A 19,491-nucleotide genomic window follows, 5' to 3' on the forward strand; every position below is an offset into this window, starting at 1 on the left:
TCCCAAAGAACTATTGGTTATCTAGACAATTTCACTCAAAAGACTAAGGTTTTGTAAAGTATTTTTTTCAATGATTTGTGTTGAATAATGAAATACCAATGCAAGAATAAAAGCAATTTAAAAGAAAGAAGTAGTAGAATGATTACAATATTGTTGTAAGAAATGGATGGTTTAAACAATTAAGATTAGATTTGGTTTCTCCCTTTTTCAAAGTAACAACATCAATTAATCTAGTTATTTAGATAATTTATCTTCAATTCACAGTTATATTATAATCCTAATGTCTTAGGCGAAAGAGTCTAAGTCCTTTAAATTAATTCTCAATATCTTGGCAAATCAATCTAAATGATCAATATTAATGTTTAAGAATTTAAAGAAGCCTAATTGGTATTGACATGTGTTAATCAATCTCAGTTAGTCCTCAGTTCTGGAATCAAACGAATGTATGTCTACTAAACTATCGATTCCTCATATCAAGCAATAAGTGATCAATCTAGAACAAATATTAAGGAAAGGAGACGAATAATAAAACTGAATAACTATTCAATAAATGTTATATAGGCACATACTTTAATGTAGGGACCAATGCCAATAATTTATATTTTTTTCCTGGATGGTTAGTGTTGGAAATGTCGAGAAAGAATCAACATAAGATTCAATGCTCAGACATGAATTTTTCCTAGACACTCAACATTGTAAGCATTGTAGCGTTGTTGAATTGCAAGGACTTCCCAAATGCTTTTAAGGTGAGATATGAGCACATTGAATATGTAGTGATGCCCTTTAGTGTGACTAATGCAACACCAATTTCATGGACCGAATTTTTAGACCCATCCTATATAGCTTTGTGGATGTGTTCATAAATGATATTTTGATATAGTACTATAGGACACCAAAAGAACATATGAGGCATTAGAAAGTACCATTACACGTTTTGAGGAATGAGTGTTTATATGCCAAAAGGATTTCTTAGGATTGATGGGTTATTGTAGGAAATTCATAGAAAGGTTTTCTAGACTAGCCTTACCTCTTAGTTAACTAAAAAATGGGAAATCCTTTGTGTAGGACCAAGAGTGTGAGAATAGCTTTTAGGAGCTTAAAGGGAGATTGGTCAACTCACCAAATTTGGCTATACCAAACCCCCTTAGTGAGATTTGTAGTTTATTGTGGTGCTTTAAAGAATTGCCTAGGTTGTGTCTTAATGCAAGAGGGCAAAGTGGTGGGTTATTTGTCTAGGAAACTTAGGATTCATGGAGCAATTACTTTACTCATGACCTGGAGTTAACATGTATAGTATTTGCTCTTAAGATTTGTGATGGGGGAAATAGGCCAACACAATAACAAACTCTATCAAAGAGTAATAAGCAGCGGAAATAAATTCTCCCAAACTTGGAAGAACCTGTGAAGAGCACTAATAAAGTATAGAGCACAAAATAGAAGAAAACAGAGACATAATTTGTTTAACATGGACAACCCCTCAATGCAAGGGTAAAAACCACAGGTCGTCTAGATCAAAGAAATAACTCCACTATAATCAATGAAGATACAAGAGAACCTCCAACAAGTGCACAAAAACTTACTACAAGCAGTCAAATCAAAACAAACCCCCAATTGGTACAATATAGACAAAAAGATAAAACCCCAAAATATAGAGCAGATACTATGAAACACTTATCTCTCTCTATATATATCTTTTTCCTAATCTAATTGGACAATTAAAGTATCATGCGCGTAGAACCTTCTGTCCAACAATCAGCCAGATCCAACGGTGAACAAATTCACAGTTGCAATATGAAAAACGCTCTCTAGTGGGTAAGCAAAAATCACAATGATTTTCCTTCTCCTTCTTTCTCTCTCAATGATTTGTAACTGTTTTGCCCTCTCAAATGAGTCTCTCTCACTGTATCTCACTCTCTAATCTGATCTTTCTCCACTTAAATAAGTGAGACATACAGACCTTCTCATTTGGGCTTTTACTCCACATAGGAAGGGAGCCCAAAAACCCAACAAATCTCCCTCTCACAACTATGTGGAGGTGACCACCAAATTGGCGATCTCAGAACAAGCTTCAAACTTCCCTCTTAGTAATGCCTTAGTCATCATATCAGCGCCACTAAAGGATTTCACCTTCAAAGGGCCACAAACATCTGAATGCACCAATTCAAGCAACTCAGATTTTCTGGAGGGATGATGCTTCTTGAAGGATACTTTGGTTTGCTTACCAATCATGCAACGAGAACATTTCTCCAAATTTGCATTCTTTAATCCTGGAAGCATATCCTTCTTGGCTAAACAATTTAGCCCCTTCTCACTAATATGACTAAGCCTTCGGTGCCACAAAGATGCCTCCATATCCATAGCATTCACACTGTCTCTAGCAACAAAAGCTTTTTCCTAATACATCTTTGAAATTTTCTCCCCCTTGGCCACAACCAAGTAACCCTTGGTGAGTTTCCACTTTCCAGAACCAAAGTGGTTATCATAACCAACATCATCAAGTACCTGCACATAGATCAAATTAAAGCAGACATCTGGAGCATGTTTCACTCCTCTAAGTAGCAACTGCATTCCCATGTTGGTTTGCAAACAAACATCACCAACACCAATCACCTTTGACACATCATCATTACCTATCTTCAAGACTCCAAAATCACCTGGAGTGTAAGATGTGAAGAACTCCTTCCTGGCTGTAACATGCAGTGTAGCACCACTATCAATTATCAACATATTCTCATCAAATACAAGATTAAGCGAATCAGGGTCATGGAGAATAACAAGATCATCACTGGTAGTAGTAGTCACACGGTCATCATCATGATCCTTTTCTTTTTGCTTACCCTTCTTGTCTTTACTCTCCTTCTTCCATAGAAAACAATTCCTCTGTCTGTTTTGTGACAATAATGACACTCAACATTCTTATACCGAGACCTAGAGTTGCTTCTGCTCTCGTCTCTATCACCCTTCATCATCTTCTTCTAGCTTCTCCCCCTGTTTTCAGTAACAAACACCTCTGGCTGAGAAGAAATACCTTGCGCCTTCCTTCTCATCTCTTCATTAAGAGCACTAGTCTTTGCCATTCGCAAAGGAACAATACCATTGGGGGCAACACTAATCATGGAGACCCGGAGTGTCTCCCATGAATCAGGTAGAGTTATTAATAGGAACAATCCCAACACATCATTATCAAAGTTGATACCTGCAGCTGACAACTGATCACAACATCCTTGAAATTCACTCAAGTGCTCAGTAAATGAAGCCCTGTCCTTGTACTTCAATTCAACAAAGCTTTTCAATAGATACAATTTGTTGCTCCCTGATTTAGAAGCATACAAGGACTCAAGAGTTTGCCACAGAGTTCCTGCAAGTGTCTTATGAGAAATAAGATTATAAATGGGTTCATCTACAAAAGTGTCTAATAAAATCACATACACGTTCATGTTCGAAACCCCACTCTTCATCAGACATAGAATTTGGGTTTTGTGTGCCAAAGACCAAAAGATGCATATCCTTCAAAAATAGCAAGTCTTTCATCTTGTCCTTCCAAAAGTGATAGTTTGCTCCACTCAAGGATACCATCTTCATATGTGCCTCCATCATTCAAGCAAGTAGAAAAACAACCCCTTAACATGGAGCTCTGATACCACTCTGATGGGGGAAACAGACCAACACAATAACAAACTCTATCAAAGAGTAATAAGCAGCGGGAATAAATTCCCCCAAACTTACAAGAACCTGTGAGGAGCACCAATAAAGTATAAAGCATAAAATAGAAGAAAACAGAGACACAATTTGTTTAACGTGGAAAACCCCTCAATGCAAGGGTAAAAACCACGGGTCATCCAGACCAAAGAAATAACTCCACTATAATCAATGAAGATACAATAGAACCTCCAACAAGTGTACAAAAACATGCTACAAACAGCCAAATCAAAACAAACCCTCAATTGGTAATAGAGACAAAAAGATAAAATCCCAAAATATAGAGCAGATAATGCAAAACACTTATCTCTCTATGAAAATATCTTTTTCCTGATCAAACCAGACAATTTGAAGTATCACGCGTGTAAAATCTGTTGTCCAAATATCAGCGTGATCTAACGGTGAACAAATCCGCAATTGCAATCTGAAAAATACTCTCTAGTGGGTATGCGAAAATCACAATGATTTTCTCTCTCCTTCTTTCTCTCGCAATGATTTGTAACTGTTTTGCCCTCTCAAATGAGTTTCTCTCATTGTATCTCACTCTCTAATATGATCTTTCTCTACTTAAATAAGTGAGACATGCAGACCTTCTCATTTGAATTTTTACTCCACATAGGAAGGGAGCCCAAAAACCCAACAATTTGGAGACACTATTTGTATGGTGAAAAGTTTGAAGCTTTTAGTGGCCTCAAAAACCATAGGTACTTATTTGACAAAGAAAAAAAAAATTAAGCATGAGGAAGAAAAAGTCAATAAAGTTCCTTAAGGATTAAGATTTTGATTAAAAGTGCCACCCAGGAAAAGCTAATTATGCAACGGTTGATGCTTTGAGTAGAAAGTCATTTCACGTGTCTTATATGGTGTAAGAGGCTAGCCTATTAAAGGAGTTTAGTGATATGAATCTGGATGTGTCTCTCAAAGCCTTGAGCTTGAAACTAAACATGTTGCAAGTTAGTGGTGATCTTAGGAAATTAAATGACTAATTTTCACTATGTTTTAGTTTCCTATCATTTTAGTCCCTAAAATTAAGGTAAACTCAAATAAGTTCCCAAATTTTTGTAGGGTTTCATTTAAGTTCCTAAAATTTACCTTTTTTTTCTTCTCATTTTAGTCACCAAAATTGTGTTATTATCATCAATTTAGTCCCTATACTAGATATCAAAATGAGAAAAATGGTTAATTAATTTTAGGGACTTAAATGAAATTCTAACAAAATCCATGGATTTATGCAAGTTTTTTTTTTTAGTTTCAGGGACTAAAATGACAATGAGATATAAATTTAGGGATAAAAATGGTCAATTACTCATCTTATGAAGCTAATTAAGAGGGATCAAATGTTAAACCAGCAATTGTAGTCTCTTGTCTGAACTAATAGTGTTATTGCGACCACCATGTTTCAATTTCCAAATCGGTCGCTAATTTATTTAACAACCTAATATCATTTTATAGCCACCCAAATTTTTAGCTAGTTGATCTTTTTCTTAGTGCAAATTTTCATAAGTTTTTGTCATTTACTTACTTATAATTAAATTTAACCTTTCTATATTTATTTTAGAAAAATGTTAACAACACAATTGTTAAATACTTTCTTTAGTTATTGAAAATCATAAAATTGTGTAGGGCCAACTCCTAACTAAATGAGCTCCCGCTCTTGATTTTGTATGTTCTAATAAATTTTAACCAATGGTAAAAATATATGATAGAATGTGTGAATTATATAGTTTTATAACTCCTTTTTATTTCAATTGAGTTCTGCATTTCATGTGAAGTAAAAAAAAATTGACATTGATGGCTTATATGTGTCTCACCATTTGTTAAGATAAATGTTTAATTGCATATCATAGTAGAAAGATAACAAAAACATGTAGAAGTTTGTTAGATATATAAAGATACATCATTTGCTTGTTTAAGTACAATAGTAGTACTTAACATAGTTGTTGTAGGAAATTCTAACCATAACTCGGAAGGATAAATACCATCTAAAGAGCAACAATAAGGCAGTAAAACAAATTCATGATTTAATTTCCCCACTATTCTTTAACAATGCGCTATCTCTTTGATTGGAGTAGTTAGAGGTTGAAACCCATGTTGAAGGGTTGAACGCCAAACTTTGTCTATGTTATGCATTTTGTAGTTACACTCATTTGTACTCCATCTTTCTAAAGAGTGAACTATCCCAGCTATGCGCCATGCACTCATTACCCTCCTTGGCAACCAATCCTACAATATATGCACCGTGTGTGAAATTTTATATTTGGGATGTTAACGAAACTAATAAATCCGCCAATGCAAGTAGCTAGAAACATGGCTACGATCATTAAATTAATTAAACAAATTAAGAAAAGATTATTTGAACAAACCTCACAAGAATGAACATTTTCAACACAACTAGGAATTAGCATTGCTGGGGTGCAATGATAGAAGCAATCCTTACGGTATTTCCTTGGTGGGAATTGTGAATAGGGAATAAATAATGCACCAGTGGGTGCCTTTAGTTGTTCCTCTTCAGTCAATTGATCTTCCACTAACCAAGTCTGTTGACAAAAGATAAAATATGAAAGAGAAAAGAAAAGTTTGTTTCTTATTTTTTATTCCTTTGGTTTGATCTCTGTAAAACTATTGTATTCTAATTAGAGTACCCCTTTACTCTTCTTTATAGTAAAGTTTTTGCTAATTAAAAAACCTTGCTTGTCATTTTAACAACATTGTATAAGAATAAGGGTGAAACGTTAGGAGTAATAGTATTCATACATATTTTTACATAAAACTCATCCATTAATTTGTGTCCCTATTTTTAAAGGTATTACCCAAACGATCCTCATAATGCATTCTAATACCTTAAAAATAAGAGCAAAAGAAGACTTTAGAATTAATGTCACTGTGTGGAAACATGTGCCTTGGGATTACAATCACTTAAAGTTGTTTCTAGTAGAGTAAATATCTCAAAATGAAACTAGATATAGTATGTTACATTACCATTTGAGTGTAGCCTTTTGCAATGATCAAATTAGATTCAGAATTAGTGAGAGACTTTTTGAGCCTCTCATAATCATGTTTATGCATTGTGGCAACCTGAAATATAGGTAATTGTGTGATTAGAACTACAGATGGAGTTTAAAACTAAAAAAGCCTACTTCCTATGTTTGTGCGTGTATATAAGGGAGGCAATGATAAAGTCTTATTAAATCATAGATATACGAAAGAAGAACATTAATTTTTATATGAGAGTGAGAGAAGAAATCCAGGTCGTATACAAGCATAAGCATAGATAAACAATCAAAATAATAATAAAAAATGCTTCATTACTTAAAAAATAAAGTAAGCATTTTAAAATCCAGATGATCTGTGTGTTTTAATGTTGATCATTATAAATTAATAATATTTATTTATGTCGATCACTCTCACAGAAAAAACTCTCTATTTTGATATATTTTGTATGTATGTATTCAGAAATTAAATCTATATAAATTAAAGAAGCAAACCTTAACACCTCGTTGACATAATGCGAAAGCAAGAGCATAAGCAACCTTGGTGAGCTTTCCCATGAGTAAAACTTGAGTTGTTCCTTTAGGAATATTGTTAAGAACAACTGCAGCAGCAAGGCTACTTCCATCTACAATCTTAACTTTTAGATTTGGATTCCGACTAACATATAATCCTCCATAGATGTTAAGATCCTCTCCTTGATTCATGAGACCTAGGCTCAACACTTTTATGCCTTTTCTGTCAGCATCTAGTATTGCTTCCTCTATCATTTTGTTGATGGCCATTTTTTCCGATTGTAGAAAGTACTAAAAAAATAATCATGTATTTATATGAATTATTATTTTATACATTCCATATAACAATAACAAATAACATAGTTATATTAAAGCTTAACTGAAATTATTAATCCCTAAAATATACATCATAAAATGTGAAAACTAGTCATTCATCTTGTTAGTTACTTATAGCCATATATCAACTTCGTGCAACATACTAAATAATCAACTTTAAGATTTTATGAAGAAATTCTCAAACAAAAAAATAGTATAATCAATTTTATTTTAAATAATAAATAATTTTTTAGTAAATATATATAGAATTTACTAAATAAATATAATCATAAAGAATGAAATTCGTGATATTTACTTCAAAATTGTACTTAGGTATTGCCCAAGTTTGCAACTTAAGTTTGTCAAAACGACACCCTTCTACAATGAATGCACGACCATAGGCCCAGGTGAGGAACACAGACCAAGCCGTCATAGGCCACATCAAACGAAGGTACCATTTTGGTGTGTAAGGTTTGGAGGCAAGGTAAGGAAATCCAAGCCTGAGATGATAGATGGATTCAGGTGTAGTGAGGTGGGTCAAGTGCACAACATCTGTGGTTTCTTCTTCTCGTTTTAATGCAGAATCATATAGTTGATTTGTAGCCTTGTCTGTGGTGCCATAGATGTAGTCATAAAAAGGCATAAATAGGGAGTAATTTGTCCTGAACTGGGTATGGTGCAAAGAGTGAAACCTGTGAGACATCAAACAATAACAATATTTTGTTACTTGGCATAATTAAATATTCAATTTGAACTGTTAATTTTAATTTAATGGCTATAATTAAATTAATAATCATGTTGCTTATAATAAGAAAAAAATTACCTGATATACACTCACACATATCTAATGAAAGATGAGAGAAGTAAAGTTTAGTCATATGTGAATGGTCAAAAAACTATTTTAATTAATTTCAATCTTAATCATTCATTTCAATTATATGATATTGAAATCCATTCATCCACTTTTTTTTTATCTCTATATCTCTGGGGGTGTTAATTAAGTTTCTATTGACGTATGGTTTCAATATATCATGTCACACACATTGAGAGAAGATATACATATAGAGATGTCATAGATACTTACGATGGAGTGTACATGAGATACTTGAGAAGAGGAAACATGTTAAATAGCCACGTTGGAATGATCTCAAAGTTGCAGTGACCCATATTATTCATAAAATCAATGTAAGTCACATATCCAAACACAACCATCATAGAGGCCTTTTTTGTAAACGCAAGGGTTAACAAGGGTATTGCGAAGAGAAAGAAATATGATATGTGCTCTGCAAATGGATGGATGACAGCTGCACCAAGAGAATATAGTGAGATAAAGAAAACAAGTGTTAAAAATTATGGATTTTAGAGGTTAATATAAATGGCATCACAATTATATATATATATCGAGAGAGAGAGAGTAGTTGTAATAGTTGAAAAAATTGAAGACACACGTCAACTGCTTTACAAAAATATATATATAAAAAATATAAAATGACTTTTTTCAATTATTTTATTAAAATAATATACTCATGTTTAGAATAATATATAATAGCTTTCAAATATCATCGTATACTTTTAAAAACACGTGTTCAAATATGCATATGTAGTGTTTAGTTTAGTTCTAAAATATAATCATCATTATACTTTTGGAAGGATTTTGGAAAGAAAAGTATTTATTTTTATAATTTAAATAGTAAAAAACTTATTTTATTAATAAAACGATTAGATTTGAGTTCATAAGGTGATTCAAAAATATTGTTGGTTAGAGATATAAAATGGATTGGATGGTTAAGGAAGAAGAGAAAGATGAATATTGTTCATTAAAAATATAAGATGTATTGGATGATTAAGAAAGAAAAAAAATCACGAATTTAAGTTCCTTTACTAATAAAACTAACGTTTACCGGTCCAAAAAAAATTGGTTATAAGAGTTCAAACAAAATGATAACTAAATGTTAACCAATGAAAGTTATGTTTACTATATATTTTTAGCTGAAATAATTAATTTTTTAAATGTATATTTAACTAATGTTTTCAATTTAATGGAACCCAACTAATTAAAAAAAACTGAATGAAACCCATGGAAAAGCCCATGACATTAGTTGGTTTCTACATCAAAATTATCTTTCACACTAGTGGTAATACGAAATGGAGTATTGGGTTTTATATACTAGATAGAGTAATCTTCATGTCAATTTTATTGGGGTTGCTGCAATATATAAAGATGGGGTAATCTTTATATCTCTTGGCCGGGCTTTTAGGAGACCATGTGATAGTGTTAATTTGGGGCTTTTTATACTTTTTGATGACAATGTTATTAATATAAAATATCTATGAATTTTATTGATAATTATTCTTATAGAAAAATTTAATTGATAATTTTTATTGAGATCTCAATCACATTTTTTTATTTATAAAATTAAAATCTTATTTAAAAAAATCAAACCTAATATATATCACTTGCAATAACAAATTATTTTAGGTTGAGTAATATGTGTCAAGTTAACTTTATGTGTCTTAATTCAGGTATACCTTGTCCTTCAACTAAGACCATTAATCAAATACAAAAGCGAAAGCAATTAATGTGACTCACAAGTAATGGGTTCTGTGACAATGGAAGAATGGTGGTGAGAATGGTATCGTGAATAGAGAAAGTGATGATGCAGTGCTCTGTGTAACCAATAATAAAGAAACTCCACTGGTCCCATATGAAGCAGTATTGCCATAACTGCTCCATCTGTTTTCCACAATGGAATGTGTGATGCCCCAGCAAATACATAGTTTGCCAAGTAGAATATTAAGCCACTAAACAATATTTGGTCATCCCTGCATAATCGAAACAAAAAAGTAATTGCCTAACCTAACAAAAAGTAAATAAATTAAAGTAATTACCTACCCTAACAAGAATATGAAAACCTTGACTTTCTTTCTTTCTGTTTTTTTTCTCCTTTTCATATTTTCATGTTACATGCACAAATTTAAAGAGGGCATACACGAAATTAAAGTCAAGGTTGTAAAATAGAACAGATTGATCAAATGTATGATACAAAGAGGAGTAAAAGAAATACATACATGCTAATTAATTCATATTGTGTTTTTTAAGTTTGCGACAATTTGTATTTTAAAGTGAAGTTGAATTCTAACGTGGGTCAATCTAGGAGAACCCACATTTAATTTAAAGATAATACTCAATCTATCACTATGCTTGTTTTTTAAATTTATAAAATTCAAATTGGAGACCTTAAGAAATCAGAATTTTTCCTTCAAAGAAAAAAGAAATCAGAATCTTTTGTACTTAACTAAGCACTTGCATCTCACACGCCATATTTAACATTCACTTTTGTATTTCTCAGGGTCATAATAGCATAATAACATTTAAGAATTCATAAAAAAATGATCTGCTTGTAACCTTCCTTAATTAGGATCTTTGAGCATGCATGATGTCTCTTAACTAGAGTGTCCTCTATTTTATATATAATAAATATATATATCCAACAAGTATTCTCATGATATATACATAGATACATATGTGTGAAAATTACTTAGCGACAAAAACAATTTCATAAAATAAAACTACCAAAACAAAGGGTAAAAACTAACCAATTTCTTTCTCTGTCAACTTGATCAAATTCAATTCCCTTGTCAACAATTCTTGCGTTGCCTTTGGCAGTTCGGTAACGAGAGAAAGTGATCCATATTTGGTTATGAAGCATACGCCATAGCAAAAAGGGTAATATGAGAAAGTTAAACATGTCCTTCTCACTGTTATCTTTCACCATCATAGAATACGAGCTATGAACGATGCAAGGAGCTAGTAACATATACTGCAAAATGCACAATTAACATCTTAAATAACTATAATTAAACAGCACAGAAAATTAACAAAAGTAACAATAAATAAAGGGTAAATAATTAGGCGTGCCATGGTTTGTGGGCTGAATTTGCACTCATTCTATTGGAGTATGAGTTTTTATTGAAATTCCATAAAATTATATTCTAAGGTAATATATTTTTATGCATAATTATAAAGATGCTACTTTTTTATGAATTTAATTTTCATTGCAATAATAATTGTGAAGAATTTTACATTGTCAATTAATCAAAAATCATGTTAGAAATTATTTTTAAAATAGTTAATGTAAAAATCAGCAAAATTATCATACATGACAATTTTTTATTTTTTATTGGTTGATAGTCTAAAAATTATTTGCACTATCAATTCGAGTATTGTTTACTCTTATTATTTATTGAATAACTAAAGAGAAATTGATTTTTTATTTATAAATATTCACTAAAAATGAATAAATAAATTAAACACACCCAAAACATTTAGTTTCACTTTATATGTTTTTACACACAATCACAAATTTTATATTTTTAAGAATTTAAAAATAACAAAATTATTATGAATATTAATCGAACATATTAAAGATTTTCCATATGGATTTGACTCGTAGTAAGTGCTTTTTTTTTTCTTACCTCCTGTAAGAAAAAAAAAGAGAGAAGATAAAGTATTAAGTGACGTAAAAAACAAATGTAGAATAATAAATAAACATATTAAAGATTTTCTATATGGATTTCACTCGTAGCTAGGGCTCTTTTTTTTTCTTACCTCCTGTAAGAAAAGAAAAAAAAGAGAGAAGATAAAGTATTAAGTGACGTAAAAAACAAATATAGAATAATAAATAAACACAATTCCACGTACTTCAAATTAAATTAAAGTGTATTCCTCTAAAATGATGAAAATCCATGTGAAAAGATAAATTAGTGTAATTATAGTTATTCTTGAAATTTTAATAATTTCATAATTTTTATTTTATATATGTTTCAACTTTATTTTCACAATTATAATTTTTTTATTTTTTAATCAACGACTATAACTATATTTTATCTTCTAAAATATATTTCCTACAGAGTAAATTAATTTTTCTTTTAAGAGAAGCAACAACATTGATAGTAACGATCGAGTTTAAGTTACGTGAGTTTGTGTATGACTAGTTAATGAGTTTGGGGGGGTGCATGAGTTAACCGTAAATTTAACCGTTAAAACTATTTCATGGAGAAAAAATATAGGTAAGGAAATAATTAGGCGAAGCTATTCAACCTTAAAGCTTCCAAGAGGCTTCCATGGCCAATCAGAGAGAATTCCGGGTCTTGAAGCCATGCTTGCACAATATCTATGTTTTTTTGGAGAATTAAATTCCTTTTCTGTTGTTGCAATCGATCACAAGTGCTTTGAAGCGTAGCTGGTGATTTCATTTATATAGATCTCATGCATCATCTCATCACCACTTTCACTTTGGAACAATTGATGGGTTTTAACTCCCAACACCAGCTGACCAACGGTAACCAAATCCACTTCATTACTCTTAATTACCTATACCTCGTTGGCTACTTGCATACGAACCACTCCCAAACACCAATAACTATATATCCTCCATTCAAAATACTGAGCTAGCCTTGAATGAAATAAAAGGTTACTTATTATAGACAAGGTTGACCGTGGGCATAAAGTGAAGGGGTGATGGCCAACGGTGTAGGGTTGAGAGGATCCCAAATTAAAATATCTTGACAATTTTAAAGAGGGAAAAAAATCAATTACTCCATTTGACCATTCATATTGTTAGTTTTTAATGTAAATGATTGGTAGTAAAAGTTTTCAACCACAATGATTTTAAAATCAAATTTTTTTACAGCTTAAAATCTCAATTTTAATTTGTAGTATTTACAACTTTTCATTTGGCTAATCATTCATTTCAGTGTAGTAAAAAATTTAGTATTATTAACTCTGTTCTATAATAATAGTCACGTGAGAAGAAAAAAATTATCCCAAAATATATATTATTTTAGTTTTTCAATGTAATATTAATTACATTTTTTATATATTCCTATAATATTATTGATATGGACAATAAAAATTAAAAATGAATTAAAAATTATAAGATTAATTTTGTAAAATATAATTATTCTCTTTTATTTATTTATTAAATTTTGTTGATCTATGTGAAACAACCTAGTACGAAAATTATAATGAAATGAATGAAGCATTAATTATTACAAATACTCGTTAGTTATATTATTGTATCTTTGCATTTTAAAGAAGAAAAGAGGATTAATAATATAAATGAAAATAAAATACAATTTATGCATTTATTAAATAAAGAGGGTATCCTTTCATCTCCTAATGTTGATGTTATCATTAGTCATTTTCACATTATATTACTACAAAAAATATTTTCAAAGACAGTTTTTTATAATTTTTTATGATGATTTTTAACCGTTTTTTAATATGCCGCCATAAAAAGTCAACACTTTTCACGACATTTTTTAAACCATCTTAGAATCTTGGATTTTACATCGGTTCTATCAGAAATTGTTTTAGAATGTATTTCTATTATTTTTAAAAAGTTAAAAAAATTGAGAATTTTAAGTTGATTTTTCAAAAAATCATCTTAAAATATTTATTTCCTAAGATAATTTTTTAGAAAATCGTGTTAAAATGTAGACATTTTAAGATAATTTTTTAAAAAATCGTCTTAGAATGTACCCTTTTTAAGACGGTTTTCTATAGACCAATATTTTTTTAATATTTATCTATACATTTTTAAAAAATTATAGTAGATTATTTTAAAATGTTATTATCTATACATGTTTTAAAAATTTATCTCTATAAATTATTTAGACACACCTACTAATAATAGAATTAAAATAATTAAAAGAAATGAATATGAATAATGATGCTTATGTAATAATAATTAATGAGACAACAGGAAAAAGATGCAATAGTTCTAGTCAATGCACATAAGTTTTTATTTTTCCTTGTTAAATCAATGTGAATTACACATCAAATCACATCACTCTTGGAAAAATAAGTAATTAATTTTACAAACTTCAAGTTGGAAATTAATTAAAATCATCCTCCTCTTAAACAACCTTGTTATATATTATAGCTAAGTTCAACATTTCCTACACTATTAAATTAATTGAGATCTATCAGTATGTAATCTACTAAACATATTAGGCCATTTTTCAAATCTAAAAACTAGCATAAATAAAACAAAATATATGCTTGGATTCAAGCATTTTGTTGGTATGTATATTGCCATTTCAGAAACCAGATGCCTGATTCAATAGAGATTCCATTTGTGTTCATGAACGGGATATTTACTAAATAAAATAAAATAGGCATGCATTGTTTACAAGCAAGAAAAGAATTGTGACAAATACCATTAGTATATATTTCACATTTTAACTGAAAGAATAAAATAATAACATGAACACTATTATGTTTCTACAACCAAAGGTACAAGTGTATATATTTGGAGAATAATTGTTATTATCATGTACCTCAAAATTCACTAATTTACATATATCACAACATGTGTTATTTTGCTTCGCATGTGCGTATATAAATCACAAGTGTCAAAGCATCAATGACATATACTCCACAACTTACTTTAGCTATACTACCCTATAAATGAATTATCCAAATCTATCTCTGCTACCTATAGATTCAGGTCTGCTTTGTGTAAAGCCAATTTCTCTTTACAAGAATGGCAATACCAGTTAATTCACAAGGTGATACCAATTTTTATGTTTCACCATATTAGGAAAACCATCTAATTGGTCACACTAGCATAGTCTAATAGGAATATGACAAACAAAAAAGTACAATGAAAATTACCAAGATAAAACAAAGCAGACCAGTGCCACCTTCAATTGAGGGATTTGGGAATTTTTTCTACAGCAAACACACCCAATTCCAACATTTATGATTATCTGAGAAAGCATAAGAGTCAGTCCAACAGTAAAACCAGGAGGCAAAGCCGGACTTTGAGGATACGTGCACTGGTTTGGTGCAACAAAATGAACCTGAGAAACTTGCAAAAGTAATAGAGTATAATAGTTATTATATCAGTTTTTGTTTATGGTGAACTAAATATAAACACAAAAAATTACAATGGTAAAGCAAAAAAAAAAAAAAGAGTGGAAGGTACATTATTCAAATACTGGACTACTATATTACTTACAAGTTACAACTGGTCCTCATAACAATTTATGTGAATGGCATTGTTATTTCATTTCCAGGCAACTTAGTTTGCAAGCATATTTAGAACTAAGTTGTAGCAATTTTGCCATTCATCAACATCAATGCCACGACTATAATGCTAAATAGGACCACTAAGAAACTTCATGTTTATGTAGAACCTTACTACTCCTTGACCAAGTTTCAAGGAATACTACAGAAACTCTCAAAATTCAAAATTCATGGTCCACATCTCACTGTCATCAATTTTAGCTTTTAAAACTCAATCCCCCCAAAAATGATACAGAACGCTTGCCTTGGTTTATAGTCACTAATCATTGGATTGAAAGTACTGTTGCCACTACCAACAGAGCATATTTCAATGCCCAAAAGCATAACTTCACTACTGTTAAAATCAAATAATAAAATTTGTAACTATCCATTATCTTAGGCCTATAACAATGGACAAATGTTTCGTATCCTACGATAAAATTTTGTTCAGTATAGATTCATTCCAACGGTTTCAGGTAGCAGTACCTCAAAGATTCAAGCTATTTCCTTTCCAAATTTATTTATATCTTGTTCTTTTAAGAAGAAATTAGTTTCCTCATTACCCCTAGCAACAAAAAAAATTGTAAGGGAAAAAGAGTGTCTAAACTCAAAATAGAGGAAGACAATCAATATTATCAAACTAAAATATCTCCAATGCCTTTAAAAAATAAAAGATAGTAAAAAATCCGCATCAACTATAAAATAAAATAGATATATAAGTAATATACAATCAATCTTCATCATCAATAACCTTGGTTCCCAAACCTTTGAGCTCATCCTTGGCGATTTTGATGACAATAACAAGGGAATAAAGCTCTTCCTTTGCATCCTCATCATTGTTCCCCTTATGGGCAATGCGAACCCTAATTCTCCTCGAGACGCTTCGGATCCCGTGGCTCCACACAACCTTGTTCAGCTTCATATCCACTTTCACATCATTTGTCCCCATCGCTTTCTAAGCAAACTTCCTTATCTCTTTAATTGCTTTAGGAGCCTTCTCCTTGAATGTGTTGTTTGTTTATGCATATTAGAAACAAAATCCAGTAAAGCATCTCACAATAATAAAATTACAAATAAAAAAATATGAATCAGGAGTTAAGAGTGAGAATAATTCCAAAAACCCAAAATAGGTTTGAAAGAATGGTTGTGGAGGATTACCAGCCATGCAAGTGTTTGTGGAGGTTGATGGTGTACTTTCAAGTGATGACCTCCTCTTTCCTACCCTTGGCCTTCTTCACCATTGTTAGTCACTCACTCGTGTACATAAAAAATACTTAGATTCGGTTTGTTTTGAAAAAAATATAAATACAAAGAGTCATGTGTTTTAGGCTTCTTTTGACTTCCACTCTCAAAACCAAGCTCATCCTCCTCAAAGCCAAAGAGCAAAAACCTACAATATCTAGTCATAGCCACCAACCCATTAAGCACAAAAATAGTAGGCTCAATGTCACCTTCATGATTAACAATATGCTCCTCCAAGCCTTCAATTTCAGTCCTACAACTAGCCACATCAACAATCTGTAGCTTCTCAACATAGAAAGACCTTAATTAAGTATAATCAGGAATCCTTCCATTCTCAAACTCATCAAGAAAGGAGAAAAATCGAAGCCTAAGAGCCTCATCCTTCATATCTATAAAAAGCTTAGCTCTTCTAGATTGTTTCTACAAGAGTTTGTGAATGAATGTAAACATGATTTTGATGATGCCAAAGAAGAATCAAACAAGGCTGCTACATTTGCTTCAAGATTAATACAAGATTTCTTCAACAAACAAAGCCTTGATCCAAGATTTCTTCAAGACTAAGTCTTGCCTCAAAACAAAGGGTTTCAAAGTCATGCAAGGCTCTGGTAATCGATTACCAGGAAGTGTAATCGATTACCAGAAGGGAAGTTTGAGAAATTGCTGTTGAAAAGGGTTTTGAATTTGAATTTTGAACATGTAATCGATTACCATATGGTTGTAATCGATTACCAGCAACAGAACTCTGGAAATTCAAATTCAAAAGTCATAACCCTTCAAAATATAATTGTGTAATCGATTACTAGAAACCTATAATCGATTACCAGTGAGAAAAATTCATAAAAGCTTTTTGAAAAGACACATCTCTTCAAACCATTTTGAAAAGTCACGAAGGGTCTATATATATGTGTGTGTCTGACTTCAAAAAGAAATGAGAGAGATTCCAAGAGAACTTCATTGCCAAATGCTCTCTCAAAAGAAACTCTTGAGCAAACACTTGCAAATCCATTAAGAGTTCATCCATGGACTTCAATTGTAATATCCTTCTCTTCAAGAGAGAATTCCTCTTCTTTCTTCTTATACAAAGAGATTAATTAAGGGACTGAGGGTCTCTTAAGTTGTAAGGATTCCTGAACACAAGGGATGGGTTGTCCTTATGTGTTTCAGAAGTTGTAAATGCCTTTACAAAGAGAAAGGAAAATCTCAAGTAGGTTGCTTAAGTACTGGACGTAGGCATGGACTTTGCCGAACCAGTATAAAACTGTGTTTGCATTCTCTCTTCCATTATCTCATTTATTTTGTTGCAATCAATTTTATCTTGCATGTTTAAAGAACATTATTAAATTGATTGTTGCTTCTTCTGCATTCTAAGCCTATCCCTCTTAAGTTATTGAGGCTGCTGGTCCAACAGAGCTCAACCTGTTCCCTAACATCGTTACTTAGAAAAACATCCTTAATAGGAAAAATATCCATGTGGGTAGAAATCTCCTAGTTCAAATCATGGAAGTGACCAGAGATGGAATGATTTTGAAGCAAGAGCCACAACTTACTCGATTGGGCGCAATAATCCAGGAGAAGCTTGGAGTAGTAGAGCAAGAGGTAGAGCTCTTTGAGACAAAGCACCGATGTGGGTGGAAGACACAAAGAACCCGATTCGGAATCATGTAAATACTCCAAAAGCAACTAAAAAACTACACTTCGAAAAACATGACACAATCTCATTTGCAATGGAGATGAAGGTTTGAACCAAAGCGACATTGCTTAAGTCAACGGGGGCCATAAACGCTTTCAACGCTGGCGACCTTCTCCGCCGAAGCAAAGAGAAAATTGCCCCTAAAGCCATTCAATAAATTCTAGTGTTTTCTTCGTTGAAACTCCACTTGGGGGATTTAATATGTTGTTATCTTCGATACCCAAATGATAATTTTAAGAACCCAAAATTTTCTAAGGAAAACATAAGAACTTGTGGAAGTTTCAAATCTGGGGTAGGAGAGAAGAAATTTTCTAGGAAAATTATTCTGGGAAATGCAAGAGAGAAAGAAATACTATGAAACAATTGTTGTTGTTGATGGTGGTGTTGGGTGAGGGTTTGAATGTTCAAAGGGTTTGAATGACACAAACCTGACATGGGCTTAATCACTATAGCCATGGCCTCCCTCCTTGTCGTGGCCCTAGAAATACTCCAAATGACCAACCAATTTGTGGTGGGTGACACCCTGGCCTGAGCCCTCACCGAGCCATGGTGACGCAAATGCCAACACGTCTGCACCAGCCAAATCTTCACCACCTAACATCGACACAAAGAGACTTTGCAACAAAATCATGGAGTTATCTCCCTATAGCTACAAGAGGGTAGGGTTTGTGAAAGGGAGGACAACTGTGAGTGAGATTGCGATACTGAAAATATATTGTTCCCCTATCAATGACGATTTTAACAAAAATAATGTTAAAAAGTTACAGTCAAAGACAATTTTTGTAAAATCGATGTTGAAAAGTTACCTTCAAAGATGATTTTCAAAGAACCGATGTCGAGACTTTGTACTTATTTTGCAAAACTGCCACAACATTTACTTCAATGAAAATTTTTTATGAACCGATGTTGTTGCACCGTCGTAGAAACTCTTTTTTCTAGTAGTGTTATAATGTTTGAAGAAGTCACTT

General features: G+C 31.8%; 1 protein-coding gene and 1 pseudogene across 1 annotated transcript; both read right to left on the bottom strand.

Annotated features, from left to right (window-relative positions):
- Positions 1 to 5,512: 5,512 nt before the first annotated feature.
- On the bottom strand, positions 5,513 to 12,746 carry LOC114406439 (very-long-chain aldehyde decarbonylase CER1-like). Its single transcript, XM_028369145.1, has 9 exons — positions 12,619 to 12,746; positions 11,115 to 11,338; positions 10,108 to 10,340; positions 8,602 to 8,821; positions 7,834 to 8,209; positions 7,185 to 7,493; positions 6,679 to 6,774; positions 6,063 to 6,236; positions 5,513 to 5,922 (listed from the first exon to the last, which is right to left on the bottom strand). Exons 1-9 carry the CDS (start codon positions 12,676 to 12,678, stop codon positions 5,740 to 5,742), a joined length of 1,875 nt encoding a protein of 624 aa, XP_028224946.1. The 5' UTR covers positions 12,679 to 12,746; the 3' UTR covers positions 5,513 to 5,739.
- Positions 12,747 to 16,321: 3,575 nt separating this feature from the next.
- Positions 16,322 to 16,832, bottom strand: LOC114405469 (annotated as a pseudogene).
- Between the last annotated feature and the right edge of the window lie 2,659 nt (positions 16,833 to 19,491).

Source organism: Glycine soja, chromosome 3, assembly GCF_004193775.1.
Source record: "Glycine soja cultivar W05 chromosome 3, ASM419377v2, whole genome shotgun sequence".
Classification (NCBI taxonomy): domain Eukaryota; kingdom Viridiplantae; phylum Streptophyta; class Magnoliopsida; order Fabales; family Fabaceae; genus Glycine; species Glycine soja.